The sequence below is a fragment of the Myotis nattereri genome (genome assembly GCF_964212035.1).
Source record: "Myotis nattereri genome assembly, chromosome: 7".
NCBI classification, from domain to species: domain Eukaryota; kingdom Metazoa; phylum Chordata; class Mammalia; order Chiroptera; family Vespertilionidae; genus Myotis; species Myotis nattereri.
Genome location: NC_138082.1, coordinates 36,438,066 through 36,465,098, shown reverse-complemented (window position 1 = coordinate 36,465,098; position 27,033 = coordinate 36,438,066). Strand labels below are relative to the sequence as shown.

Sequence of the window (27,033 nt, the reverse complement as noted above, 5' to 3'; positions counted from 1 at the left end):
TGAGAGCAGTTCCTTAGCTGGAGAACTGCTTAGGTCCCTTGATTATTTCTAGAGTGGGGGTTGCACACAGGATTTTCTTAGGCTTTGGTCATAAAAGCATTACCATAATTTACTTTGAGGTGCTGATAGATGAGTGTTTTAAGAAGAAAGATTAACCTTCCTTTTCTTTGATAAAATTGTTGTCCAAAAAGATATGTCTTAACACTCAGCCCAGTGCCTGGCACAGAGCAGGTACTTTGTAAATTGTATCCATGAGAGAATCAAATACCTTTTCTCAGTTCAGAAACAAGTAGATAAAACATGAAGAAATGCTTGTAAACTAATATTTGGGTCTTACGAGTGTGGGATTTAGGCAGCTGGGAGAGTACGCTGTTTCGTTCTCTTTCACAGCTACCCTTTTTGGAAAGACGCATAGGCTCTATACCGGAATTACTACAGGTCTAGATAAGAAATTTAGAATGAATACAGTGACAAGGAGAAAATTCTAAGTCGTCCTGTGTTAACGTAAAAAACCATTGACACCTGTAAAGAATTTTTGTGAGTTTGAACCAAACTGTCGACATATGCCGGGAAGCAAAACCTCAACGAATTGAGATAATGCTCCGGAGAATGGCAGATTACATCTGTATTTATACATTGCAATTAAAGGAAAGGGACGTAGGTGGGTTACATGAAATCCATTGGTGATAGACTAGAGAGGTGGGAGAAAGCAAAGTGGGGGGTGGGTGGGGGGGTGAGGGGAGGGTCTGGGATTGGATAAAAAGTAAAATGATAGACACATACTTAGGTGAGTGCAGGAACATTAACATAATAATGAAGGGATTTGTGGTATCTGTACTGGCGCCAGGCACATTAGGTTGTGCCCCAAGGGCTCCAGAAAAAGGGAAGTTACAAGTTACCCAGACATTTCAAGGGTATGTTATTATAGATGCAAAGACACATAGGCTCAGTTAAGGTAAAGGTTGACCTTGTCAGTGAAGATACTAGCCTAGGACATAACTACCCACCATAACTGCTTTTAAAGTTTAATTTCAGACCATACTTTGTGGTTACTTTAGGTCTCTGAGTTTGCAAGACCGCCATGCAGGCAGTCTTCCCTAAGCTTGTCAGGTTAGCATGGGGCCCTTTCCTCCACACCTGAATTAATTACAGCGGCCAGAGGGTGGAAGGAAGAGACAAGAAGTTAATCAGTTAACAGGAGGGCAAAACCAACAAAAGATGGTTCACATTCCTGAGTGTGTGTTGGAACTTTGAACTTCCAGGTGCCTATTTCCATGATTATCCAGAGAACAGCCAGGCACCACTGCCCCCCACGTGTGTGACTTTTCCATACTGTTGCCTGTCCTGGAACCAGCCCGCCTCACCTCCCCTGCCTTTATCTATGCCGATGTCAGTTTTTTTAAATCAACTTGCATCTTTATTCTCCTACGTGGTGTACAAAGAGTCCCTCAGACCCAGTACTGTGGGCACGTGCTCTTGTTACAGAATTTACCAGGCGACTGAAAAATACACAGGAGATATAGGAAAAACCCATTTATTTTCAGATGTACTAGTACCATGACTCAGGGGAGCCTATTTCCAAATCCTGAGTAAGCCAATATGGAGGAAGCTTTCTCTTTATACCCTTTGGTTTCTTTGTCCCCCAAATATGGATCATATTTCTGGAACTTTCACGGGCTTTGCAAAAACCCCATGTGTTGGGATGGGGGCCGTGAGACCACACCTAAAGGCCTGGCCTGGCGCCAGCACTGATAACCCCCTATTGTTCATGGTTTATGGCTTCTGTAAAATGGGAGTATTTAGTATTTAGGTAAACAGATCTTGCAAGACCAGATAATTAAGGAAAGGGCAGTGACTAGCCAGGGGTGGGCAAACTTTTTGACTCGAGGGCCACAATGGGTTCTTAAACTGGACTCAGAAGAAGGAGCTGCGGCGTGTTTCCCGACGTTGCCATGTTAACACTGCTGCCGGTGAAGGAGCGGAGGGGAGAGCAAGAGAACCCTCCGCTCTTTTGGCTCCACCGGCCGGATAGAACAGCCGAGTGGGCCGGATAGAACAGCCGAGTGGGCCGGATAGAACAGCCGAGTGGGCCGGATCTGGCCCACAGGCCGTAGTTTGCCCACAGCTGGACTAGACTATAGGCTAACAGCAATGTGCATTAGGGATAGAGACAGGCTGCTAGCACACTCCCCCCCCCCCCCCCCGTCCCCGCCCCCCCCCCCCCCAAATGTCTTATTTTCCTCTTCACTCTCACCTGGCTCTGCTGTGGTGGTTCAGGCTGATGCCCCAGGACCCTGCCTGCTGGGCAAGTTCTTTGTTTAACAAGTTCGTCTGAAACATTACTGGCTTTCATCCTAAGAGAAAACTAGACCCTAGTGGCCAGGGTTGTGTTTCTAGCAGTGGTTCTCAAACTTTCTGGCCCTTTAAATACAGTTCCTCATGTTGTGACCCAACCATAAAAGTATTTTCATTGCTACTTCACAGCTGTAATGTTGCTACTGTTATGAATCGTAATGTAAATATCTGATATGCAGGATGGTCTTAGGCGACCCCTGTGAAAGGGTCGTTCGACCGCCAAAAGGGTCGCGACCCACAGGTTGAGAACTGCTGAAGGGGAATGTGCTGCAGTTCCTGCCGTCCTATTCCTTGACAACTGGACTTCTGTAGTTTCTCTGGAGACTAGACATCTCTGGGCTATACCTACCATCTTTAATGTGTGTGTGTGTCCTCAGCATTCATGCTGAACGCAGATTTTCACATAATTAAAATCTTAAAACATCATTGCCTGGCTGCATGCTTGTTCGGTCACCGCGTCCCCCCCACGTGCGACGGCTGGGGAGGCTCTTGCTCATGAGACAGCAGCACAGCACGTGGCCCGTCGGCACCTCCGGGGAGATTCTGAACTGCGGCCACGGCGGAACGCGCCGCCCCACTCTCCCGCTTGTAATGGGGAGGGCGGAAGCACAGGACCGGGGAGGGCGGAAGTGGCGGAACGAAGAGGCTCTACTTCCGGCGCAGGAGTCGCAGCGTCGCGATCGCACGATGGCGGCGCTTGGGCGGCAGGTGAGGCCGCGCAGGGCAGGGCTCTTCGCGGGCCGCGGGCGGGGCCGGCTGTTTCACGACAGCCCGTGGCATCTTGCAGCCGGAGCCTTCAGGGAGGCCGGTGCGCGCTGACCGGGGGCCGCCCCTGCCCCGAGGAGGCAGCCGCTGGACCGGTGGCCGGGAGGGAGGGGAAGCCGAGAGCGGCGACTTACTGCCGGGTCCTCGGCGGGAAGGCGGGGCTGCCCGGTGACCTGCTTGGTTTGCTCGGCGCGAGCAGGAACCGCGGAAGGTTTTTGAAGCAAAGGAGCTATTCTGTATGCGAGATCCAGATTTCAGGAGTGGGTACCAGCCCGGCCCCCCAGAGTTGGCACGAAAATTGTTTTAAACTAAAGACATTTGAGATTCAGCAGATGCAGGAAGAAGCGTCGTAGGATTTTCTCTCACCACAAAGCAGAAACTTCTGGGAGTGAGGCCGCCATGGATCCTCTCTCCTAGGGAGTTAGTGGCCATGAAGGAAAAAAAAGTGGACACTTGCATCGGCGTAGACAAACACTATGGCAGACTTTCCTATCTCCCGTTGTTCCCCTGGAAACCCATTTGTGCTTCTTAAGTTATTAGCCCCTACTTTTAGCCACCTGGGGAGCTAGCTGCCTCTTTGGTTAGGTTCCATATGCATACTAAGAAACTTTGAGGCTTTTTTTCTTCTGTTAATCTGACTAAATGTGTAGGCCCCCAGGCACTGAACCTTAGCAGGTAAGAGGAAAAGCCCTCCTCTAAACTTTACCAGGTGGCCTTTAACTGGTTCTCCCTGTCCCCCCTGCCCCTGTCCCCCTCTGCAACTGAGGGTGCCTCTCAGTTGTGGCAGCAGAAGCTAATAGGGACTGTTTGAGTCCGTTCTCCGTGTGTGAACCTCTTCTAGGTTTTTAAAATTCAGATATGGTTTTGCAGATTTCTTACAAAATCTGTTATGTTTGTGTAGGACTCTGCTCACCAACCCTGTGGGTTCCCATTACATGGAGTGGTGAGGGAGTGACTCGCTTTTGTATTACATTTTACAGGTCTTGGATTGGCACCGCCTGATCCCCCTCTCCTGGGCCAGCATCTCGAGGCAGACGCCTCATTTTGGAGAACAGAAAAAGGCAACGGCTTTCTTGCTGCGTAAACTGACCACAGCCTCCAGTGGAGGGGCCCTTAAGGGGTTACCCCATGTCCAACCCAGAAAGTATGTGCAGGAACTAGAGTGCAGGACAAGCCTTCCTCAGTGCCTCCTTGAGAAGCAGAGGGCTCCTGTGGATGGAGGGTCCTCGGAGCGAGAGGAGCTCATCAGTTCCCTCCTGGACATGGGCTTCACTGATGTCCATGTCCAAGAATTGCTCAGTATACAACCAAGTCCCCACCCTCAACAGTTGCTGGCTATCGTCTCAAAGTTAATACTCTTGGGTGTGAATCCAGAGCCTGTGTGTGTGGCCTTGAAGAAAAGTCCCCAATTATTGAAACTGCCTATAATGCATATGGAGAAGCGCTCCAGTTACCTTCGAAAGCTTGGGATTGGAGAAGGTACATAGTGGGGTAACAACACTATGTTGTTCTAGGTGAGGAGGGCAGAAGGAGACCTAGAATATGAAGTACGCACCTGTCTGCTGGGAAGGTACATAGTGCTGAGTCATTCTGAGCTGGAATACAAATAGCCTAGGTGAGATGGGTTTAGGGAGGTTTCTGGGAGAAAGTTCTTGAAAGGAATGTGTGATTTGGTTTGGAGGTGAGGCAGCAGGCATTGCAGGAAGGAAGGGGGGATTGAATGACAGGCAGGGACTCTTGTCTGGATTGCTCACCTTGGGCACTCAGCATCTAGAACAGTGGTGGGCACATGATGCATGCTCAGCTGGTAGATGTTAATCTGTGATGTTGTGTATGTGGGCATTTGTAACCTTTGATGTTTAAATAACTGGATGTGGACTTAATGCTTTGTATCTGAATGATATAAAGCCAGAGACTTACAGAGTCCCTTGTAAAGACTGGATCCCAGCTGGGTGTCTTGACATACTGTGGAACATGAGATCTTACCAGATTCCTGGGAAGCTGGTGGAGTGGCTGTCTCCTCCAGACACTGTCCTCACCCCCATCAGGTTTTATGTCTCCAGGATCCTAGGAGTTCATTGGATCTCTTTATGGGCCTCTGGAGAAGGGGGGATAGGGCCCATGAGGGTCTCCAATTTGACCACAGGAGTTCTACTATTTTATTTTATATATTTTTTATTAATTTAATTTTTTATTTTACTTTATTTTATTTTATAGTGTAATCTGATAGGCCAAACTTAATGCCTTATGCGCTGTTACATAAATTGGCAAGCTCAGCACAGCTTTAAGCTGCAAAGATAAAGTCTAAATTTCTGAAAGTCATTCCTGACCATTTTATCAAGGCAGTGACTAACTCAACTGTTAGGAAGATTTTAATGAACAGTTTGAGTAAGTGATTTTAAGTTTCTAGGTGCTAATTTCCCCCCAACTGTCCATAGGAAACTATATGCCCTAATTCTAGGGCAGTCTCGATTTATACATTTATCCTAATACAGTTAATAGCGCCTCTTTCACTTAAAGTGCCCAGTTTGGGTAAAACATATGGTCTTCTCACTAACTTGGAATCAGTAGTTGTGGTTGTGCATTGTTGTTACCCCACTAAATATTGTCATGAATCATCTTCCCATGACTTTTACTATGGAAGGAACCTCAGCCCAAAGCCCCCACTTGGGGGACACTACTATCCCATCTTACTGTCTGACTTTTCCAGTCAGTCCTTGGGAAATTTTTTTTTTTTTAAATATATTTTATTGATTTTTGTACAGAGAGGAAGGGAGAGAGATAGAGAGTTAGAAACATCAATGAGAGAGAAACATCGATCAGCTGCCTCCTGCACATCTCCTACTGGGGATGTGCCCGCAACCCAGGTACATGCCCTTGACCGGAATCGAACCTGGGACCTTTCAGTCTGCAGGCCGACGCTCTATCCACTGAGCCAAACCGGTTTCGGCGGGAAATTCTTTTCTAGGTGAGGAGGGTAGAAGACCACCTAGACTATGAAGTACGCACCTGTCCGCTGGGAAGCCAGAAGGAGGCAGGAATGCCAGGGAGGGAGGGAGGGTTGTCCAGTCTGAGGAATGAGCGCATCAGCGGAATGATGGGCTGTTCTGGTTTCCCACTTCCATGTGCTGCTGGAAGACCTCGGAGGCTGGCACCCATTTGGGGGGTGTCCGTGTTCATCTTGAAATGCTGGCTTGACTTGGGCACAGCTAGCCCCCTTTTCTGGAATATCCTTTGTGTTCTACAGGGAAACTAAAGAGGGTGCTTCACTGTTGCCCCGAAATCTTCACCATGCATCAGCGGGACATTGACCGCATCGTCAAGGTGCTCAGGGAGAAGTGCCTTTTTACGGTTCAGCAAGTGACTGAGATTTTGCACAGATGTCCCTATGTTCTCCGGGAGGACCCGGGTGAGCTGGAATACAAATTCCAGGTGAGAGTGGCAGAGTGACTGGAGGACCCACAGCAGACTCTGGAATGTAGCAGGGTCAGCTCTGTGGGTAAGAAGCATGGGATACCCCCTGGCCAAAGAACCTGGTTTTGGTTCTTTCACGTCCATACAGGTGAGATGGATTCTGCAGCTTTTCTGTATTAACGGTGAGTAACCCTGCCCCATTCTCAGAGTCTGAGTGGGGCCTCTGTTTGAAATAACTAATTTAGAAATAGGTAAACCTTCCTATCTTTAGAGCCTGTTTTGCATGTTGATATCAGAAATGATTATGACACCTCTCCTAATTTTTTTGGTAAACAGTTATGATGACTTAGGTCAAATCTCTAAATGTTTCCTGATTCATTGTTTTCTTCCCCCATCTAAAGAGAAATAGAACTCCCGCTCTTTATTTCCTGCAACAAGAATTTGAAAAGGCTTTGGAACTTGTCAGCCATCATGCCGATGTGGGTGTCAGAGGGTGCCCTGTCTTGTTGGTTAGGTGTGCTTCCTGAATGCTTTTGCACAGTTGAGTTTGCTGTGACTGTGGGAGAACAGGTCTGAGGACACTCCCTGAATCCTAACCTGCCTGTGTCTCCAGTATGCCTACTTTAGGATGGGGGTGAATCACTCGGATATGGTGAGGACCGACTTCCTGCAGTACTCCATCACCAAGATCAGGCAGAGACACACGTTCCTGGAGCGCCTAGGACGGTACCAGACCCCGGATAAGAAGGGGCAGACGCAGATCTCCAACCCTCTTGTCAAGGACATTCTCAGAGTTTCAGAAGCTGAGTTTCTGTCCAAGACGGCCTATTCTACTGCTGAGGAGTTTGAAGTTTTTAAGAAGCTCCTGGCTCGGGAGGAGGAAGAGGAGTCTGAGAGCCACATGTCTGGTGACAGAAGCACTAGTGAGGAAGAGGAGGAGGAGGAGGACGAGGACGAGGACGAGGACTAGGAGGAGGAGGAGCTGTGATAGAAGGCCCAGAGACATTAAAGGACATTTTAGTTCTCTCAGAGCTTTTGGAGCTTCACTTGGACCTTCCCAGGCTATTTTTCATTCTAAAACTAGTGTTTTGATGAAAAATTATTATAGATCACCTGAGAAGTAGGTCAGACTGAGTTGGAGGTTGGTTAGTTTGATTTGTTGTCAGGTCTCTGGGGAGAGCCTTGCTCCATCGAAAATAAAGACTGTCAGCAGTTGGAATTGGGAACTCAGTGCATCGAAATTTGGTTTTATTTTCTCTGTCATAGCTGTGGGTGATGTTCCATGACAGTGTGGGGGACAAGGATCCTTCTTCTGGTTCTAGTCATTTTACATTTCCTTCTAGTGGTAAGGATACAATTATGAGAATGCAGGGAGGCTTTAGTACATCATAGCACTTTATTTTATGAAAACAAGTAGCAGGTTTTCCACAAAAATACTCATGTTTTTAATCTAAAAATATTACTTCATAGTTGCATTCAGTGTACAGCAGAGTAGGGGGAAGTGGGTCAGTTTGGCTTCATTTTGCACAGGTTCTTCCTGCCAGCACAGTGCTGGGCACTTCTCTCTCTTGTGAGGAGCAGGCCCTGGCTCTGACCTCAGGTTATTTGGCTTTCATGCCTGCTCACGGCCAGCGGGTCATGTCAGGGCCTGATGTCTCTAGCAGGCAGCAGTGCTGACCTGGGCATGCCAGAACAGAAGGAGCCATGGGGCAGATATAGTCAGGCATCCCCAATCTTTTTAGGAGGCTTTGGAGGCCAGAGGAGAAGAGCACGTGAACACAGCCAGGGGCCAAGGGTCTGGTGGTTGTGCAATCCAGGAGCTCTTCGTGACACCCAGGGGGAGGAAGTCCCCTAGGGAACCCAGTAGGTCTAATCAGTGACTTGAGGCGTTGGGTCAGAGGCCTAGACCTGAGGGCATGAGCTCTATGATTGGGGGGGGGGGGGGAGGGGAAGGATGGGTACATCCTAGGATGTTCTGGGCACCCCTTCTTTGGGCTAATGCTGCAGAGAAGAATTTTGGTGATGTGACCAGAGTGTAGGCTGGCAGCACTTAGAACCTTTAGGCTCCCAGCTCTTTCCTGCAGACCATGTGAGAATCCTGTCAGGCCCTGTTCTCACCCGGGGCCATCCTGACCAGGGAACATCTGGGGACATTTTTGGTTGTTAGGACCAGGAGAAGGAGCAGTTGGGACCCAGTGGGTTGAGGCCAGGGCTGCTGTCAATTGCCCTGCTGTGCACAGGACAGTCCGCACAGAATGACCAGCCCTAATGTCTCTGGCTGAGGTGAAGGAACAGCTCTCAGGCTTGGGCCCGCAAAATATGACCGTATCGGCTCCTGAGAACCTCTGGTTTTAAATGGGCTTACATTTGTTATATTTATTTTATTTAAAAGGAAAGTAAATCGTTTTTAAAGAGAGTTCCTTTCCCTGTGCACTGGATTGCAGTTGGCTGACTTGAGCTTTATTTTACAAGGGAATTCAGTGCTGAATCAAAACAATCGTGCTTTTGCTTTCTCTTGGCTCCGGGACTGCAGAGAGAGGCACTGTGTGCAAAACAAGTAGCTCAGGGAACCTCTGGACATGTGAGCCAGACGTCTGTGGCCCTGGCTGGCCAGCGGGAGGCGGTCCAGCTAAAGGAAGGTGCTGGAGCTTGGTGACACGAAGTGGCCCTTGCCTGCTGAACTCCCTGGTGGCGAGTTGCTCCGTTTCCTCTGTGACAGCCATGTGCAGTGGGGAAAGGGGACATTCTGTCTTTACTGCCTTTCTTGGCCAAAGACAAAATTTTTGAAAAAATACTTCACCACATGCCAGTGTTTTCACTTACTCTCCATTTTGTGGTGTCCAAGTGACCAGCATGCTCCCTGGAGCCTTCAGTGTGGTTTTTGTGCCCAGTCAGGAGACACAGTGGAACCCCAAGTCCCAAATCTATGCCTAATTGGATGGTCAGGTCACCCAGCCTGGCCAGCAGGTGGCTAACTCTGCAACTCACGGTTGCTCCCCTGTGATTTTGACATAGAAGTAAATGTTGATGCCCTGACAGTTTTCTGATCCAGTATTATTAATTTCTTTGGGTGGACACTGAGTATTTTCAAGGAAGAAGAGTTTTACGAAGGAGCCATGTGGAAGCTCGTTTGGAGTGTTTCAAGGATGATTTGTAATTTCCTTTAGTGTCAGAAGTCTTTGTACTAGATATTTAATTTGTACAACATCAAAATGGGCTAATTGTAAGACCACACGGCACTAAGCCCAGGATTCAGTAGACTTGTGAAAACAAATGCTTCTGAGCTAAAATCGAGCACGTCTGCCTCATGGCTGAGGGGCTTGAGGTCATTAACATGGTCACAGAAAGTTTCATCTGCTTTTCCAGTGATGCCACTTGGTCTTGTCATTTGCTGGTGATGCTGTAGCTTATGTGGACACACAGTGACAGGTCGCAGTGCCGCAGCAGGAGTCAGCGGCATGTGTTCATGGTCATGGTTTTCTCCTTTCACCCAGGGTTGGAGCCCCTTGATGGAGCTTGTGCCTTCAGATGGCCCTGAGACTGGGAGCGCAGTAGAGATTTCTGGAAATGACTAATCTCCTTTCTGAAAATGACAAGTATACTACACAGACACATGTACACACAACTTTAATAAAAAAAAAAACCCCACTCTAAAATATACTCTAACTCTTTAAAAAATGTTTTGTAAAGATGAGAGGAAGGAGCTCTTCCTATGGCTGCAAAACTGACTTGGGCGTGCCAGTGAAGACGCACCAGGGCTCTGGTTCCAGTTGGGTCGGTGTTAAAGTGCCCAGCAGGTGGAGGTGGGCTGGCTTCTGTAGTGGCCTCACTTGCAGGGAGGAAAGCTGTTCAGAAGGCTCTGGAATGCGGTGTGGCGATGATGTGCAATGCTGGGAGCTGTTTAGTGTGGAGATGGTGCTTGCTGCCTGGTAGTCTGAAACTGTGTTGCCTGAGTTGTGGATTAAAAGGATCTTAAACATCGTTTGGCCTCACCCGCCCCAGATGCCTGTCTTCATTACTCAGACCTATAAGGAGGAGCCCTGGCTACCGCCAAGTGCCTTCCCAAACAGGGTTTGTGTAGCAATTCCATGACACTCGGGTGGGTCTTTGGTGCCATGCTGTGACTTGTCGTCTGGGATGGCTTTCTCTGCATCAGGCCGAAGCCTGAGTGGAGTTAGCCACATATGGTCAAGGGGAAGTGGCCCCCAATTTTGTAAATCAAGTTTTATTGGAACAGCCTCACCAGACTAGGCACATGTCAATGGCTGTTTTTTTGCACAAGCGCAGGGCTAAGTTGTTGCCACAGAGACCATCCGGTCGACAAAGTCAAAGATATTTCCTGCCTGATCCTTTCTGGGAAAAGTGCTAGACTAAAAGTGTCTAAACTCCAGCTTAGTATGATATGAACGTTTTCTCTTTCAGAATCTGCTGGTTGGTGGATGGATCACTAGCCTTCACCTCCCTTCGTAAATGACCTGCTGGGGAGGTGAGCCTGCTTCCCTGTGCCCCTCATCAGTCTGCCCTCCTTGCCTCCCAGCCCCACCCTCTGCTCTGCAGGTTGTCGATGGCAGCTCTTCCTCATTTTGGCTCTTGGGTTTCAAAGGGAGAATTCTTTCTCTGATTTAGAATCTGGAACTAGTTTCTGGATGTTGCTGAGGCTTCATCCAGTGCTCTCCGCACGTGGTGGCTGCTCGTCAGCGATGCAGGCCACCCTGGAGAAACTTCCAGCCCTGTGCTGGAGACAGTGTGGGACTAGGAGGTGTCTGTCCTAGAGGACCTCCCTGGCTGGACCCGTCTGGCCATCTGTCTTCTAGAAGCCGGAGGAGCAAAGCCACAGAGGGGACAGACTCCAGCCAGGACCCTGTCACTCAGGGTGTTCTTGTCAATTCAATTTAGACCTCATCTTCCAGGGCTTTAGAAACTTGTGAGGTTGGTGGATTATAGCAAGAATGTCCAGAATCCTTTGAAGAAAACAAAAAGGGGGGGACATGAGAATGGTACCCTTATCTCTGAGACGGTGACTTCTCATCTCGCTTAGTGCCTTCGGTCGCTGCCCAGGCCCCATGTTGCCACATCAGAACTGTGAGGTCCTTGCCCTCTAATGTGGCCGTACACAGGGTGGGGCAGGTTTGTTGAGGACTGGCCATGTCCCCTGGGGTAGGGACCTTTCGGCAGCATCACAGGCTGCTCCGCCTTTCGGTGATGCCCTTGATCTTTCCTTGCAGGCATGCTGCCCCATTACTCTGGGTTGAAATGAGTTCTTATGTGGTGGCTTTGGGTGTGTGACTGTGTCTGTGTATTTCTGTGTCCTGTTGGCTGGTGTTTTCTCCATTGTTTCAAGAATTAGTATTGTAAAAGCCAGTATTTGATAATTAGTGGAGTGTTTCTGATTTGTTTTTAGAGAAATGGATTTGTTGAGCAACTTTTTAAAAAATATATTATTCTTTCAGGCGATTTATTGCAATATAAATATTTGAAACCCAAATCATATTTGTGGGTTCTTGATCCCAGTACTGAATTGCTTGCAGGGCTTGGAGTATGTGTTTTGGATACGCATGTCTTTGGAGCCTGCCGTGGGGGGTGATGCCTTTGAGTGACTTCACATCGTGGGACGGCAGCTGGAGGCCATGGTTCTCTCATGGCACTTCCCAACTGCAGATCCCTGCCTGGGTAGTGTGAGCTCACAACTGCAAGGCTCTTTTGCTTCTGGTTGTTGGTGAAGGTCTCTGAATAACATTCCTCAGCCATATTGTGACCATGGCTTGTGTGAAGCTGCGTGTACCCGGAGCACCTCCCTCTCCTACCACATAGGCAGGGGGCTATTTGGCTCATTGATGAGTGAGAGCAGTGAGTTGTCCCAGGCAGTGGGAAGCTTGGTATCTTTCAAATGACTGTGAAGACTTGGGCTGCTTACATGTGGGGAGGTGGCGCCCCAATAGGGTTTGGGAAATGTTAGGTGAAATCAAAGTCAGGAAGCTTCTTTCATCTCAAGGTTTCTGAATGCTCCTAGTCACTCTCTCAGTGACAGAGTCTTTAGGACCTCCCAGAAGTTGTGACTAAGGCCCTACACCCTGTTTTTTCTTTCAATAGATGGCCATTTACAGGGTCTGGAAAGCACTCCCTTAAGTCCCCAGCCCCTAGCATTCCTGTGTCCCCCACCCTGTTTCTTGGTTCCCTTTGAGACAAAGCAGTTTGTCTTCCCTGCAGAGAGCCTCATTTCTACCTGAAGACGTATCTGTCACAGGTTTGCCTACTAGGAGGCCTTATGTACTCTTTTTCTCACCCAGCTCTCTCGGAATTCTGAAGCCTGGTCTAGGCTTTCTAACAAGAGCCTCCCTGTAGCTCTCCGAGCTGCTGCGAATGTAAGTACGTACCTAGCACCTACGCTGTCTTCAGTGTTGCACTGTTACTTTGTTTCCTGAAAGAAATAGAGAAGGTGGTTTATGAAAAGAAATTGTGCATCTGCGACCTTGTGGTACCCTCCACTCAGCCGCCTGCTGCCACCCCTTTTCTTTAGCTCACACACCAGTGTGCCCGATGCCAAGGATAGCATTTCAGTCTATATGCCCCTTCCCACTCAGCTGAATGGCTGGGTGATTCATGCAGCATAAAGGGGGTGGGTAAGGGGGGCAGTGGGGAGCCTGACCTACCGACGGGGAGACAAGGACACACTCGCACCAGCAGCAGCTTTTGTGAATTGTCATCCTGTTTTTCCTGAACACAGTGATGCAGACCCAGTGTGTGTGGTTATTGGGGTCTGTGAAGACTGTGCCTAGGCTCTTTTGAAAGCATGTGATGTACTCAGTACTTTATGTAATAACTAGAGGCCGGTGCATGAAATTCGTGCGGGGGGTGGGGGCGGGGAGTGTCCCTCAGCCCAGCCTGCACCCTCTTCAATCTGGGCCATCCCTCTCACAATCCGGGACTGCTGGCTCCCAAACACTCGCCTGCCTGCCTGCCTGCCTGATTGCCCCTAACTGCTTCTGCCTGCCATCCTGATCACCTCCTAACCATTCCCCTGCCGGCCCGATCGCCCCCAACTGCCCTCCCCTGCCGGCCTGGTCCCCCCCAACAGCCCTCCCTCCCCTGCAGGCCCAGTTGCCCCCAACTGCCCTCCCCTCCTGGCCTAGTTGCGCCTAATTGGCCTCCCCTGCTGGCCTGTTCTCCCCTAACTGCCCTCCCTTGCAGGCCATCTTGTGACCACATGGGGGCGGCCATCTTGTGTGAGGATGTGATGTTCAATTTGCATATTACCTCTTTATTATATAGGATTATTGTGACTACCTTGAGCCTTTTAGGGAAGGAACCTGGGTGTGAGAGGGTAAAAAGTAAACAGAGACTTGCTGTATTTGCAGTTATGTACTTGGGCCTGTCCTAATGCTTCCCAATTTGAGCACCAGATACTGAGTGCACATGCATGACCAGAGTGACCCCTCACAGCCCAGCACCCACCCTCTGACCACCCCAGCACCCACCATGCCTAGCTCCTCCTGTCTGGGGTGCTCACATGCACCTCTGGGCAGATACACAGCCTGGCTCAGCCCCAGGCCTGTTGTATCCACAGTGCTCAGTCCCCTTGCCAATGGCCCTGTGAGCCACAGCAGGACAAGCAGGGCCTCCTCCTGAGACGTACCTGCTTGGGGTTTTCTTGATGCTTGTGCTCTCACAGCTCTCTTTGAAGCAGATATCCTGGTGTACCTTGTAGACCCGTTTATACCTGTCACAAGAAAGCTCCATCAAGGCAGGAACTGGAGCAGAATGGTGCCCAGCTGGTTCACCTAGGCTACATGGAGACCAGATAACTGTGCAGGTGTTTGAGGGAAAGGCCATTATTTTCTTAATAAAACTTTACCTTATCGGGGCATATTGAAATGTCCCACATAAAAGTCATGTAATTTTTAAAATTAACTTTACCAAGGCATAGTTTACATAAAATAAGACACACCCATTTTAAGTACATTTTGAGGAGTGTTGACAGTTATATGATATTAAGAGAGAAAATGTGAAATTTAAAGGACATATCTTGCTTGAGGCAGGCCACTTGGCCCAGTGGCCTTGAGATGCTATGACCCACTTCTCCATTGATGGGCAGTTCACTGTGAGAAACCTTGGAGATGCAGGCATTAGATGTGAACAGCGTGGAACAGGAGAGCTGACTTCATGCTCCACCTAGCATGTCTCTGGAACTTAAGCCTCAGTTTTGTGTAAAATGGGAATAATTCATATTACCTCTCTCACAGGTTTATAGATGACAATGAATGGAAAGGACTTTGGTTCTTTTTAAAACTCTCAAACATCACACCTGTGGAAGAGAGATCCAGGGAGTTGGATGGGCACAGCTCCAGCTCATGTGCTCAGTCTAGGACAGTGGTCAGCAAACTGCGGCCCCTTGAGTGTGACTCTTCCACAAAATTCCACATGCGAGCGTGCACATACAGTGCGATTGAAACTTCGTGGCCACACTCAAGGGGCCAAAGAGCCGCATGTGGCTCGCGAGCTGCAGTTTGCCAACCACTGGTCTAGGAGAGACATTGGGAGTTAAGGCCTTTGGTAAGACTTTCGGCCATCAGGGAGTAACAGGATCAGGAACTACCTCCCAATGCAAACAACCAGAGAACTGGACAGAATATAAGAAGTAACTTTTTTCCAGATATTAGAAAACAGAGCAAGACTGTGATCCCTGAGAGAAGGGAAATGAATGAAATGAGTCCTGTGGTCACCCTGGAACTCATTCTGGAAACACTTTTTGGACTTCGTGTCAGGTCAGGGGATCCAAGCAGTGGTTGCAAGTTGAGGAAACAGATTGGAGTTGGGAAGGCAGAGGCAGTGGGACCGTGTGGGGTGGAGCACTGGAGAGGAGGGAGCCATGCAGTGGAAGAGAGCCAGAGTGGAGAGATCTTGCTCAATAAGAGGCCATTCTATAAAAATAAAAACCTCAGTAAGGCCATGCCTTAGAAGTGGGGCAGAATTAATCCCAGAACAAAGCTGATGCTAGAGCCACCCTTAGCAAGCCTCAAAAGAATCAAAGTCAAAATAACTGCCTTGCAGAAAAAACCAAACCCAACATTCTTGAAAAGAGTACAAAAAATTAAAAATCCAGCATGCAGTAACAAAGTTTACAACATCCAGCATCCAACAAAAATTATAAGACATTCAAAGAATTAGACAAAGAATCGAGAAACTCATAAATAGGAAAAAAATAACTGATTAGAAAAACACCTAGAAATGAGAGCAATGACAGAAACAGCAGAAAGGGCCTTAAACATCTATGATAAATTTTGTTCCACATGTTCAGTGGTCTAAAGGAAAAATATAAACATAATGAGAGACATGGAAGATCTAAGAAAGAATTCAGTGGGACTTTTGAAGAAAATGGAAATTTTGCCAACTGGATTAGTGGTCAGTAAGACACTGCAGGAGGAAAGGTCAGTGAACTTGAAGGCATAGCACTCGGATCTATCCAAAATGAATAGAGAAAAAGACCGGGGGGAAAAAAATGAAAAGGAGCCTCAGTGACCTATGGGACAACATCAGTCTAATACATGCATAAGTGGAATTCCAGAAGGAGAGGAGAGAAGTAGAGGAACAGAAAATATTTTAAAGAAATAATGGCCAACATTTTTTCAAATCTGATGAAAGCTAAAAACCCAGAGATACAAGAAGCTTAATAAACTCCAAAGAGTAAACACACACACACACACACACACACACACACACACACACACAACCACACGAAGGCACATCATAGGTAAGTTTCCTGAAACCAGTAATAAAGAGAAAACAGAAGCAGCCACCGGGAGTTTGGGGACATATTTCATAGTCTTCTTATCTGAAACCAGGCAAGGCAGAAGACAAAGGAAGGACCTACCTCTTTAGAGTGTGGAAAGAAAAAAAAAAGTCAACCAAGAATTTTGTTTTTAGCAACTTTATCCTTAAAAATGGAGGTGAAGTAAAAACCTTTTTAGGAGCAGAGAGAATTCATTGCTAGCAGACCTACACTGTAGGGGTGAGTGCCGGAGATGGCGGACATGCAGGTAAATACAAAAGATTTTGCTCTCAACATTTTAAAATATATTGTTGAGAGGAAGACACCGTTTTGCAGCTTGGAGCATGGTGGAAGTAAAAGACTGACATCGGTAGTCAGAACTGAGGGGAAGTAGAGGCAAGTCTTCGCTTAGATAAAGGGATACTGTGATGAGCATATTGTTAATCTCTAGATCCCCTAAAAAAATTAAACCAAAGAAGTATAACCAATGAGCCAACAGGCGAGGTAAAACAGGATCTTAAGAAATAATCCAGAAGTAGGCAGGAAAAGAGAAAAAGGTAACAAGATTAGATGGAACGTAGAAAACAGGTAGCAATGTGGTAGATTTAAACCAATCACATAAATCATTATGTTAAAATGTGGTCTGGTCCCTGCAGTGTAAACCAAGGCTGTGAGCCTGGGCTTAAAGCAGACCCGCCCCTGAGGAAGGGGTGGTGGGGAGATTCTGGGAGGATCGGAGCTCTCCTAGTCAGGCCCCCGGGAGCTGGTGGCTGCTATGGCTTTGGATGGCCATTCCCCAGAATCCCAAGTCGAGGGCCTTTCAACGCAGATCCCAAGTCCCAGTGCAGCTCAGAACTTCCTGTGTCTAACACACCTATGCTCTCTGTGGATGGCTGTCTCCTTCTGGATGGAAGGAGCCGCGGGTAGGGCGGGGGCGTGTCCTGTTCACTGCATGTGCCAAGGGTTAGAGCTGTGCCTGGTTCCCAGATGTGCTTATATGCATTGGCTGCCTAACCAGATTGTGAGTGGGACCCAGAGTCACAGAGTGTGAGCAAGAAAGGTCCTAAGAGGCGAGCAAGGCCACATCACCACTTAGTGGCAGAGCCGACTCCAGCTCTCACAGGCTGCTGTTTAGTTTTCCGGGGGCTCCATGGCAGAGAGGACCCTGCTGTCCAGGGAAGGGGGCTAATGCCGCCCGAAGGGTCCAGAGCCAGGTTGTCAGGGTTCCAGAACTCCTGTGCCTCTGCTCCCTGCTGCATGGACTCAGACAAGTTGTTCAGCCTTTCTGCCTCAGTTTCCTAATTTGTCACATGGCAGGAACGGGTGGTCAAAACAAACCTCTGTGGGGTGAGCTGGACTTTGTGGAAACACTTCGGAGGTCAGGGACAGAGGGAAGAGACTTACACGTGGTGGCAGACACCTCCTTCCCAGACTGGCAGGGACTTTGTCTCCGAGAACAGGCGCGTGCAGGGCTGGGGCTGCTTTTTACAGGCTGCAGAGTACAAAAGAGGCCGAGGCTCACTGCGGCTTGGGCCCTGGCTGCCCTCTCCAGCACCCTTGGGAGACCCACACCCGGGCTGGGGTCCTTGGGGCCTGCAGGCTAGTTCCCCTCAGGGCTTACTCCAAAGTCTTCTGAGCGAGGCCTGTGGCCCTTTTCCCTCGCGCCACCTTTGGCCCCTGAGCCAAAAATAGCCCCTCACCCACCTCTCCCTGTGGGGGTGGCTGTCGCTCTGTGGTCCTTACTTTCTGGCTGTTCCCAGATCCCCCTTTTATCCAGGCAGCACCTTTTGGCCTGGCACTCGGGGCTGTGAGCAGCCCAGTGATTCATTGCCTGCTACCTCCGTGCCTGGACACCTGGGAGTCTGGGCACTTCATGGCGAACCCACCCTGCCCAGCAGTCTCAGCCCAGCCTGCTGTAAGAGGCATCTCAAGGCCAGGCCTGAACGGGCCCTGACTTACCAAGCTCGCAGCGCCTGCCTTTGAACCCTGGGCTGCAGTCACAGCTGTGGGTGTCCACGCCTGGCACGCAGGTGCCTCCGTTCTGACAGGGGTTTTCTGTACAGTTCCCAGGGGTGTCTGCAGACAGGTCATAAGTGGTTAGTCTCTAGGACCCCAGAGGAAGGCCTGCTGGCATTGCCACATTGTGGTCCCGTTTCAGGTGGTCAGAGAGATGCTTGGCTCTGACCCCATTGCCTTGAGGGCCAGGGCCCAAACAGTGCTTCTGCTGGGACCCTCCGTGCTGAGCCCTCCGTGGCGGAGGAGCCTCGAGTCACTGCTTCGATTATGGTCGGGCACTGGTGGTCTCAGGAGAGACTCCTGGTTCTGCCCTGGCCTGTGCTTCCACCCCCTTCTCTCCGGATGGAGGACTGTGCTGGGGACAGTCTCGGCCCTGTGTGGCCCAGTGTCAGCAGGGGCCCTGCCGGCCCTGTCCGCGGAGCCTGGGTCTGCCAGGTGGTGCTCCAGCTGGGCCACGCTCAATGCTGCCCCTCTGTGGATTCCTGCCTTTTTCTCAAGACGCTCCTCTGCAGGGAGGCGATGGGAGGGCTGCCGTATGTGGTGAGGGGCAGGGGCAGGAGGGACAGGGGTACGTCCAGACAGATCTGGATAGTTGGTCTGTGAAAGGACGTGGTGCCAAGTGCCTCCTTTCCGGGGTGGGGCGTCTGGCTGCCCCTGGGGTAGGCTCAGTGCCTCATGTTCCCACTCTGGGTGCTCAGCCCTGGAAGTCCATTCCTGCTGACTTACTTCCCACGTCCTTGTCGCCGCCACGTTTGGGGTGCTGCAGGGCCAGGCGGACCTGCTCGGTGGTGTCCTCGAGCTGCACCAGGGCTGTGGGTTCTAGGAGAAACCAGGATGCGTGCTGACCACATGGCCTGCTGCCTCTCCCCCAGGACTGCCCCTGGGCCTCCTCCTGAACTGCTTCTCTCCCTCAGGGTGTAGGGCCATCCTGTGTGGCAGGAGTAGGATGCTCGCTTGCATGGGCACAGAACCCATGGTCTCCGGCACTGTCTCCAGGAAGACCCACTTTTCTCCAAGTGGGGCCAGCCCTCACCTACTGCCAACCCTCCACGGGGACCTGGCTTCCACTGCTGCCCCAGCGAAAGCTGCTTTGTGAAGGTAGCCAGTGGCCTGAGGCAGGGCCGAACCTGCTGCTGACCTCCTGGCCTCAGCTTCTAAGTCTCCTTCAAACTCCATCTCCTCTCCGCCACCCCTGATTCTCGGGGGTGATGACACCTCCCCCCCTCATATCTGCGCTCAGGCAGATCGCACACTTGGCCACCCCTAACTGCAGGTCAGCTTCTCTGCAGGTCCCTGCCCGTGCCCTCCCCACTCCTGGTCACCGAGGGCTATGGACGCTCTGCCCTCCCTCATCACTCCCTGGTGCACCTGTCCCCTGCCTAGGAACGCTGTCATTGGCGGAAACTTCTCATTGAACTGGTGATTAGGCTCCCTGCCAGAGAACTCTGTGAAGGTGGGATTCTGGCTTAGAAGTGAGGGTGAGGGTGAGGCCTGGGGATCCCCACCCATAGTCTGAGGTCATCTGTGGCAGCCTGCGGGCCTGCCATGTCAGGATTTTGGGGAAGGCCTGCTTTGCCAGGAGGGAAGAGTCAGGGCTTCTCAGTCCATTGCTCATGCCCTATACTGCTGGGCCAGGCAGAGGTCCCGCTAGTCTGGGCCAAGCAGGACATAAACCCAAAGGCTCTGCTTTTAACATGGGCTATGACCTCAGTGTGATGAGGATGTGAGCTCCTGGGGCCACACTGTGAGTGCCAGTCACCTGGCTCCTTGTTTGCAGACAGATTCCTCCTGCACAGCTCCGAGCAGGACCCTGCATGTCTAGCAGCCCCCAGGCTGGTGTTGCTGGTCCAGGGACCTCTGTGAGTAGCAACACCTCAGATGGAGCCACACTCTCCTGTCTACTGCTTACCAACAATGCTTGGAGTCCTGGCTTCACAAGCAAAGCTTCCATGTCTTGGACCTGCTTCTAATATGTTAACTTTTCATCCTCTCTCATGTGCCCTGCCAACAACCTGCACCCTCAACCCGTATTAGGAAGGTTCCTCTGACTCTGGATGGCGTGAGCAATTCATGCTGACCCCAGAGGCCAGGGCCGTGGGCACTGTCCAGAGGTGATGTAGGCACTGGGAGTCATCTTTGAGTTCAGGTTTAGGGGCCTCATCCCTCCTGTGCTGGGGGTGGTGAGTGACAGGCCACTAAGGTTGGCATTGGTACTCACGTGATCTCATGGTGACCGATTTGCCAGGTGAGCCACTGAACTTGGCACTCACTCGTCCTCTCCCGTCTACGAGCTCCGAGAACCTGCCGGGAGAGTCACTAGTGTCGCCACGCGGAGCTCCATGCCTAGGGCCATGCCAGGTTACCCAGAGGGGGCTGATGGCAGAGGCGTGTACCTGGGCGCCTGCGTTGGCATTTCGAGGGCCCCATGGTCACTGAGTAGACGCAGCTCTGGCAGGCGCGCTGGGACTGGTCTGTTTCTGAGCACCCGTGGGTGGAGTCCTTCTCGGTGCCAGCGTCTGTCGGAGCTGTCCCTTGGGGCTGCAGGCAGTGAATCACGGGGTGGGGGCACATAAGGCAGGTCTGGGGCTTCCCTTTGTCTCCTTCTCGCCCCACTGCTCAGAGAGAACTAAAGGGACCTGACTGTCCCTGCGGTCCAATGTGCCTTTATGGCTTTGTGAGAAGCCTCGACCCCACACCCCACCTGAGGAGGAGCCACAGCATTCCTACTGGGAAGCAGACACTGCCTGGCAGTGTTGAGGGGGGCTGGTCCTAGCCCCCCCCCCCCCGGGCCCAGGTTCCCCACCTGTAGGGCAGGGCCAGGCACCCGACCTGGTGGGACTTCCCTTGGCCGAGGCTGCCACCCCACACTTGCCCTGAGAATGACAGTATGGTTTCTCGGTCGGTCCTTGTCATCTAGCTACGTGCTTCAGCCCCTGTACACCCCTCCTCCCTGGACCAGCTCATGGAGGTGGCCCCAACATGCCCTCGAGCTGAGCTGCGCTGGGTCTGACTCCAAGCAGCCTGCCATGCTCAGACACACCATCTTCCACAGCACCTCCCGTGAGCTTTAAAGTATGAGCAGGGCCATGCAGGACCTTGGAGGGGGACCCGAAGGGCCTCCATGCACTTGAGGGCAGGTCCACATCCTTAGTGTGGCCCATGGGAGTTGCCGTGCTCCTGAGCTGCTTCCCTTCTGTCCATCCATCCTGGCTTTCCTTCCTGCCTCTCCCCGCAACCCTTCCTATGGCTGTCATGGCCTCTCTTTCCCCTGCTCCTGTCCAGTGGCTCCTCTTGGGTCAGCCTGGCCCCCTCCCTGGGCCCTCCCACACTGCTCTCCTCACTGGGGTCCACAGAGTTGGACGGCACAAGGTGAGGAGCAAAATGCTGCTTTTCCAAGTTGCATTCTGCTGACCCAGCATCAACTGTTCATGAACCCTTCCTTCCCCACCGCTTTTCACACAAATTCACCTGTGTGGACACAGTCCTATTTCTAGGCAGTCTGATGTCCTTTCGACAGTGTGGCCATGCGGGGTGAGGGTCGTGGGGTACAGGTGGCCCACCCGGCCCTGTGCCCGCTGCCCTGCACTCACAGGTGATGATATAGAGGTGAGCAGGCTCGCTGTGCAGCTGGTCACCCTCTGTGCTCTGCACGGCTGTCACTGAGAGCTGGTACCGCCGCCCGGGCACCAGGTCCCGTATCGTGTAGGACACCAGCCTCCCATTGGGGACGTAGCGGCTCTTGGTGCTCTGGCTGGTGGTCACGTTGATGACGTACGCCTCCAGTGAGGTGCCTGGAGTGGGGGCATCCCAGACCACATGGGCAGAGGTGGCCGTGACTCGGGTGGCAGTCAGGTTTGCTGGCGGCAGAGGCCCTGGAAGAGGCACAGAGCAGGGGAGGGAGGGGAAGGGGGCTGATGGGTTCTTGTGTCCAGGACATAGTTTAAAGATCTGACACGGCCTGCAGAAGCCACATTTGAAGCCAGATTTAGTTACTGTGGTCCTGAAGGATGGGGGTGGGGGTCTGCAGCACTCTCCTCCTGTCCAGAGACCCACCCCCACAATGTGGCCCGCCAGCACCCAGCAAGGCCCTGAGCCTGCTCAGTGTCCCCTCCTATGTGGCACTTCTGACCCCCCTGAGCCTGGCCACACCCCTCCTCCTGGGATATAGAAAAGGGGAGTGGGTCCCAGCATTCAGGGTCAGAGCAAGGACTTAAGCCTGTGCTGACTCCTTGCCCCCCGTGGTCAGGCCCTGCTCACACCTTCCCTCTCACCAAGCCACCCATTCCCCCACCCTCACCCTCCACCTTGTTCACCATTGACAGCATGGTGCTCAGGGTCCACTCCCCCTGAGACACCCTAGAGCTCAGCGAGTGGGCTCCCACACCCGGTGTTCCTCTGGAGCCCCTGGGTGTGAGGGTCAGCCCAGCAGGAGGGGGTGATACTGCTGGGCACACTGCTGTGTCCGGTACACTCAGCTCAGGGCTGGGGTCCTAGTGCCTCAGCCATTATGGAGAGCACTGGTGGGCTGGAGGGAGCCGAGAGCTCCCGCAGGCTCTGCTCGCCACGAGCGGCCACACTGTACTCACGGGTCCACACGTGCAATGGAGCCGACGCCACGCTCTCTGTAGGGCGCTCCTGTGCCCCGAGCCCACTGAGGGCGGTCACCCGGACGGTGTATCTCCTTCCAGGAAGCAGGGCACTGAGGGGAGAGAGGACAGGATGGTCTCCGGCTATGTGTCTGGCTCTGTGGCCAGGCTGTGGATGGTCTCGAGTTGGTGGCTCAGGCGGCCTCCACGAGGGCAGATTTGTGGCCTGAGACCTGGGTGCTCCTTGGTGGGAAGCTGCTCCCTGTCTGTCCAGTGCAGTAAGTCCAAGAAGGCATAGGCCTGTCTGGAGTGCTTGGCATGGCCTAGAGGCTGATGTTCAGACAGGTAAGGGGCCCTTGGCTGGAATTCCCAGGTGGGTCCCCAGCCCCTCCCGAATACGAGGGCTTCGCTGAGCCTAATGTTTGTGGTTCACACAGAGCCGTCACCTCCTCCTGGGAGCCTGGACTCTTCCCCAGGCAGGGGGCGCCGTGACCAGCCCCAATAACCCTGGGCTCTGTGCCTCTGACTGGCTTCCCTGTCTGTCCTCACATGTGTCATCACAACTGGTGGTGGGGAATGAAGCGTGTCCAGTGTGGCTTCATGGGGAGGGGGCTCTGGGAGCTCATGCCTGGCCCCCAACCTTTCCCCGTAGGCCTCTTCCCTTCTGTGTGCTCATGACGTTTCTCTGTCACGGATTCAGCTGTACATGCAGCCTCAGTTGAATCCTGAGAGTCATCTCGGCAAGCCTGGGAGTGGTCTTGGGGACCCGACAGCCACCAAGTGCCCCTGGGGCCACAGGTGTTGTTTCTGTCATATATTCTTTGGAAATGGGCAGGATGTCAATCAAGAAAAGTGACAGCAACACTTAAAGCAGAGTCTTGTCTCCAGCACAGATGACCATCTGGTGGGAGACCAACATGGCTGGAAAAAGATGGGTCTTGATGAGGCTGCAGACGAATCTTAAACAGTGCGGATGGGTTAGAGTAGGGATGGCAAACTTTTTGACTCGAGGGCCACAATGGGTCCTTAAACTGGACTGGAGGGCCGGAACAAAAGCATGAAGTGTTTGTGTGAACTAATATAAATTCAAAGTAAACATCATTACATAAAAGGGTACGGTCTTTTTTTTTTTTTTTTTTAGTTTTATTCATTTCAAATGGGCCGTTGCCCACGGCTGGGTTAGAGGGTGCCCAGGGACAGAGTCCCTACCCCCTCATGACCTTGACCCCTGGCTGCTCTGGGCTGCACACTGCTGTGCTGTTCCCATGAGCAGCCTGGCCATCTGTTGGCAAGCACAGTGACTGGATGGGAGTTTCCTCCGCTGGAGCTGTGTCTACTCTGCAGGCCCCAGAATCCAGGGCCAAGGCCACCCCTCCCCAGGATTACTAGCCAGTCCCCCTTCCCCACTCTCTCATTGTTTAGCACTGTCTGCCTGCCCAGCCTGACCACGGGCGGCCTGATGTCTGATACCCTGTATGGGTCGTTAAGGTGGTGATTTCGATCAGCTATTTTGAATGAGTTGTGTTTGTCATTAATTTGTAATAATTGGGCATAAGAAGTTTATATGCCTAGGTTAAGGTTTGAACGTATCATTCGCCTGTTTTTTCCCCTCTCAGAGGGGTCTGTGTGACTCAGGCTGGAGGAGCTCTGCGGAACTGTGACAGGCTGGTCTCCAGGTAGAGAGTCTGTCTCACTCCCTTGCAGGAGATACAGCCTCCAGGTTTTTAGGGTATCTCTGTTCTTTTGGGACTTAACCCCTTGTCTGGCATCCCTGTGAGGAAGTACTGAAGGAGTGAGCCCAGGCTGAGAGTAGCTGGGCCCTGTGTGGACCACCAGGTGCCAGGTGGACTCAGGAGGCACATACCTACCCCTCAGGTGGGCAGGGCCAGTGGCAACCATAGGGAGCTGGAAGGAGGAAAGGAGGCCGGCCTGAGCTCTTACCTGAATGTGAACATGTCCACACTTTTGTCCACATCGGTGGACTGGTCCTCGTGGGCTTCAGGGTGGCGGATGGACACACGGACACTGCTGACAGTGGCGTGACGTATCCTATGCAGAGCCCACCGCACGGAGATGGCGTTGGCCGTCACATTGGTGACCTCAAGGCCCTCGACAGGGCGGGGTCCTGGGAGACAAAGGGTGCTCAGCCTTGCCAGCACCTCCTTACCCCTGGGAAGGCGGGGTCTCGAAACAACAGAAGAGGCTCAAGAAGGTGCTGGGGGAGGGGGGTGGTCACACAAAGGCACTAAGTGCATCCCTCAGCCACAGTGGGGACTCTGTCAGGTGGACCTGCCCCAGGCTCCTGCCCTGGCAGGGCTGTGAAGGGCCAGCCAGCTCCACCAGAGGCCAGCGGGTGGGCACAGGGCCCCTCCTGATACCCCTGTGTCTTTTCTCTGGCTGATGTTTTGGTCGCACTGATGTAATCATCAGGGTGGTGCTGGGGCCTGTTGGTGATAGAAGCTAAGAGAGTCCTCTGACCCAGAGAAGGGGCCGGGTGCAGACCAAACCTGGACCAGCGGAGCAGAGGTGGGTGCTGCAGCACCAGTCCAGTGGGCAGTGGTCCTCCCACCCACCCTGGTATCCTGGTGGAGACCCCATTCTGATGAGAAGGGGAGGCCATCTTCCTCCCAGATGCCTTTTCTGGGCAGACCCCTTCTCGAGGAGCTTTGAAAGTGCTTATTCCTAAAGCCAAGCTCAGGACGATCCCTATTCTCCCTTGGACCCCGAGGACTCCAACGCTGCCACATGCTCAGGGCCCTGCTGTCCTTTCCCGCAACACGCCTATCTTGACTCGGTATCTGTCCCTCACTTGGCCCTCAGTGTCCACACATCCGTGTCCTGTGAGGGCTGCACACTGCCCCAGGACGCCTTTCTGCTCCCTTCCCTGGGACCTTGCCTCCCAGCACCTGATGTGGTAGGAGCTCAGCGCTGCCCAGGGCTGCACACCCCAGTCCACCTTCTTCCCCCAACACCCCTTCCCCTGACCGCACCCCCCCTCCCCGACCCAGTGCTCTCCACCATTCCTAGTGGCTCCCACCCACCCGTCCCACTGCCCTTCCCCCACGACAGCCCCTCCTCCCACACTCCTCCACCAGCCTGGCTCCCTAACCCTGCCAGTCTGTCAGCCTGTTTCTGCCCAGCCTGTGTCTGGGGTGGGCCATGCTGGGTGGACTCACGCGTGCGGGTGAGCAGCACCAGGGGCCTGCTGATGTCGTTCCTATTGTTGGCGTGGCGCTTGACCGAGAAGATGGAGATGTTGTAGGCCCTGCCAGCCCCCAGGGCTCGGAGCTGGTGGGAGGAGCGGCTCTGGTCCACAAAATCGGTGCGGCGGAAGGAGCCGTCAGCAGAGGCGTAGGTGACCGCATACCCATCCAGCATCTGCCTGGCAGCCTGGCCTTCGGGTGGGCGCCAGGAGATGGTGACCCCACTCTCCTCCACTTGGTCCACCTTGAGGGCCGTTGGTGGGAAGAGCTCTTCAGGGTGTCAGTTAAGAACAAGGGAAGGGGGTGGTCAGCTGTCGGCCATCAAAGCCCCGGACCCCAAGCAGGTACCCAGCCTGGTGGCTCTGGGGCCTGGCTACCCTGGGGTAGATGTGGGCACTGCTGGCAGGGAAGCCACTCCTGGCACCTGCAGGAGGTGCTTTCATTTTGGTTTCTGGCTGTTGCTCCTGGAATAGGCTCTTGCATACACATGACTGCACTGAAGCCTCCTGGAGGGGCTCATGTGCACACGTGACTATTCATGCCACCTCGACTTATGTGCCCCTCCCTCCTTCCCTGTAGATCAGCGGTTCTCAACCTGTGGGTCGCGATTCCTTTGGGGGTCGAATGACCCTTTCACAGGGGTCTCCTAAGACCATCGGAAAACACATATATAATTACATACTGTTTTTGTGATTAATCACTATGCTTTAATTATGTTCAATTTGTAACAATGAAAATACAGCCTGCATATCAGATATTTACATTACGATTCATAACAGTAGCAAAATTACAGTTATGAAGTAGCAACGAAAATAATTTTATGGTTGGGGGTCACCACAACAAGAGGAACTGTATTAAAGGGTCGCGGCATTAGGAAGGTTGAGAACCACTGCTGTAGATCCTGGGAAGCAGCTGTCAGACACTCTCT

At 52.1% G+C, this 27,033-nt stretch overlaps 2 protein-coding genes and 1 long non-coding RNA gene across 3 annotated transcripts in view; 2 read left to right on the top strand and 1 right to left on the bottom strand.

The window, feature by feature from the left end:
* Positions 1 to 2,946: 2,946 nt before the first annotated feature.
* On the top strand, positions 2,947 to 7,763 carry MTERF4 (mitochondrial transcription termination factor 4; the record flags this gene model as incomplete). The annotated part of the gene is made up of 4 exons (XM_081095509.1): positions 2,947 to 3,063; positions 4,101 to 4,599; positions 6,368 to 6,552; positions 7,148 to 7,763. 4 exons carry the CDS (start codon positions 2,947 to 2,949, stop codon positions 7,502 to 7,504), a joined length of 1,158 nt encoding a protein of 385 aa, XP_080951635.1. The 3' UTR covers positions 7,505 to 7,763.
* A 157-nt stretch (positions 7,764 to 7,920) lies between these two features.
* Positions 7,921 to 27,033, bottom strand: part of SNED1 (sushi, nidogen and EGF like domains 1) — a gene marked incomplete at its 5' end in the record, with an annotated part of 56,622 nt that continues 37,509 nt past the window's right edge. Inside the window, 12 exon segments of the mRNA XM_081095506.1 lie at positions 7,921 to 11,495; positions 12,909 to 12,952; positions 14,168 to 14,251; positions 17,705 to 17,792; positions 18,260 to 18,376; positions 19,043 to 19,135; positions 20,535 to 20,617; positions 20,710 to 20,854; positions 21,907 to 22,188; positions 22,903 to 23,015; positions 24,844 to 25,027; positions 26,079 to 26,375. Coding sequence (XP_080951632.1) covers positions 12,916 to 12,952; positions 14,168 to 14,251; positions 17,705 to 17,792; positions 18,260 to 18,376; positions 19,043 to 19,135; positions 20,535 to 20,617; positions 20,710 to 20,854; positions 21,907 to 22,188; positions 22,903 to 23,015; positions 24,844 to 25,027; positions 26,079 to 26,375 — 1,523 coding nt within the window. The 3' untranslated portion in view covers positions 7,921 to 11,495; positions 12,909 to 12,915.
* LOC308522242 overlaps positions 10,957 to 27,033 on the top strand; it is a 40,043-nt gene continuing 23,966 nt past the window's right edge. The window contains exons 1-2 of the long non-coding RNA XR_013996221.1: positions 10,957 to 11,020; positions 12,822 to 12,900. This is a non-coding gene — a long non-coding RNA (uncharacterized lncRNA). The remainder of the gene's footprint in view (positions 11,021 to 12,821; positions 12,901 to 27,033) is intronic.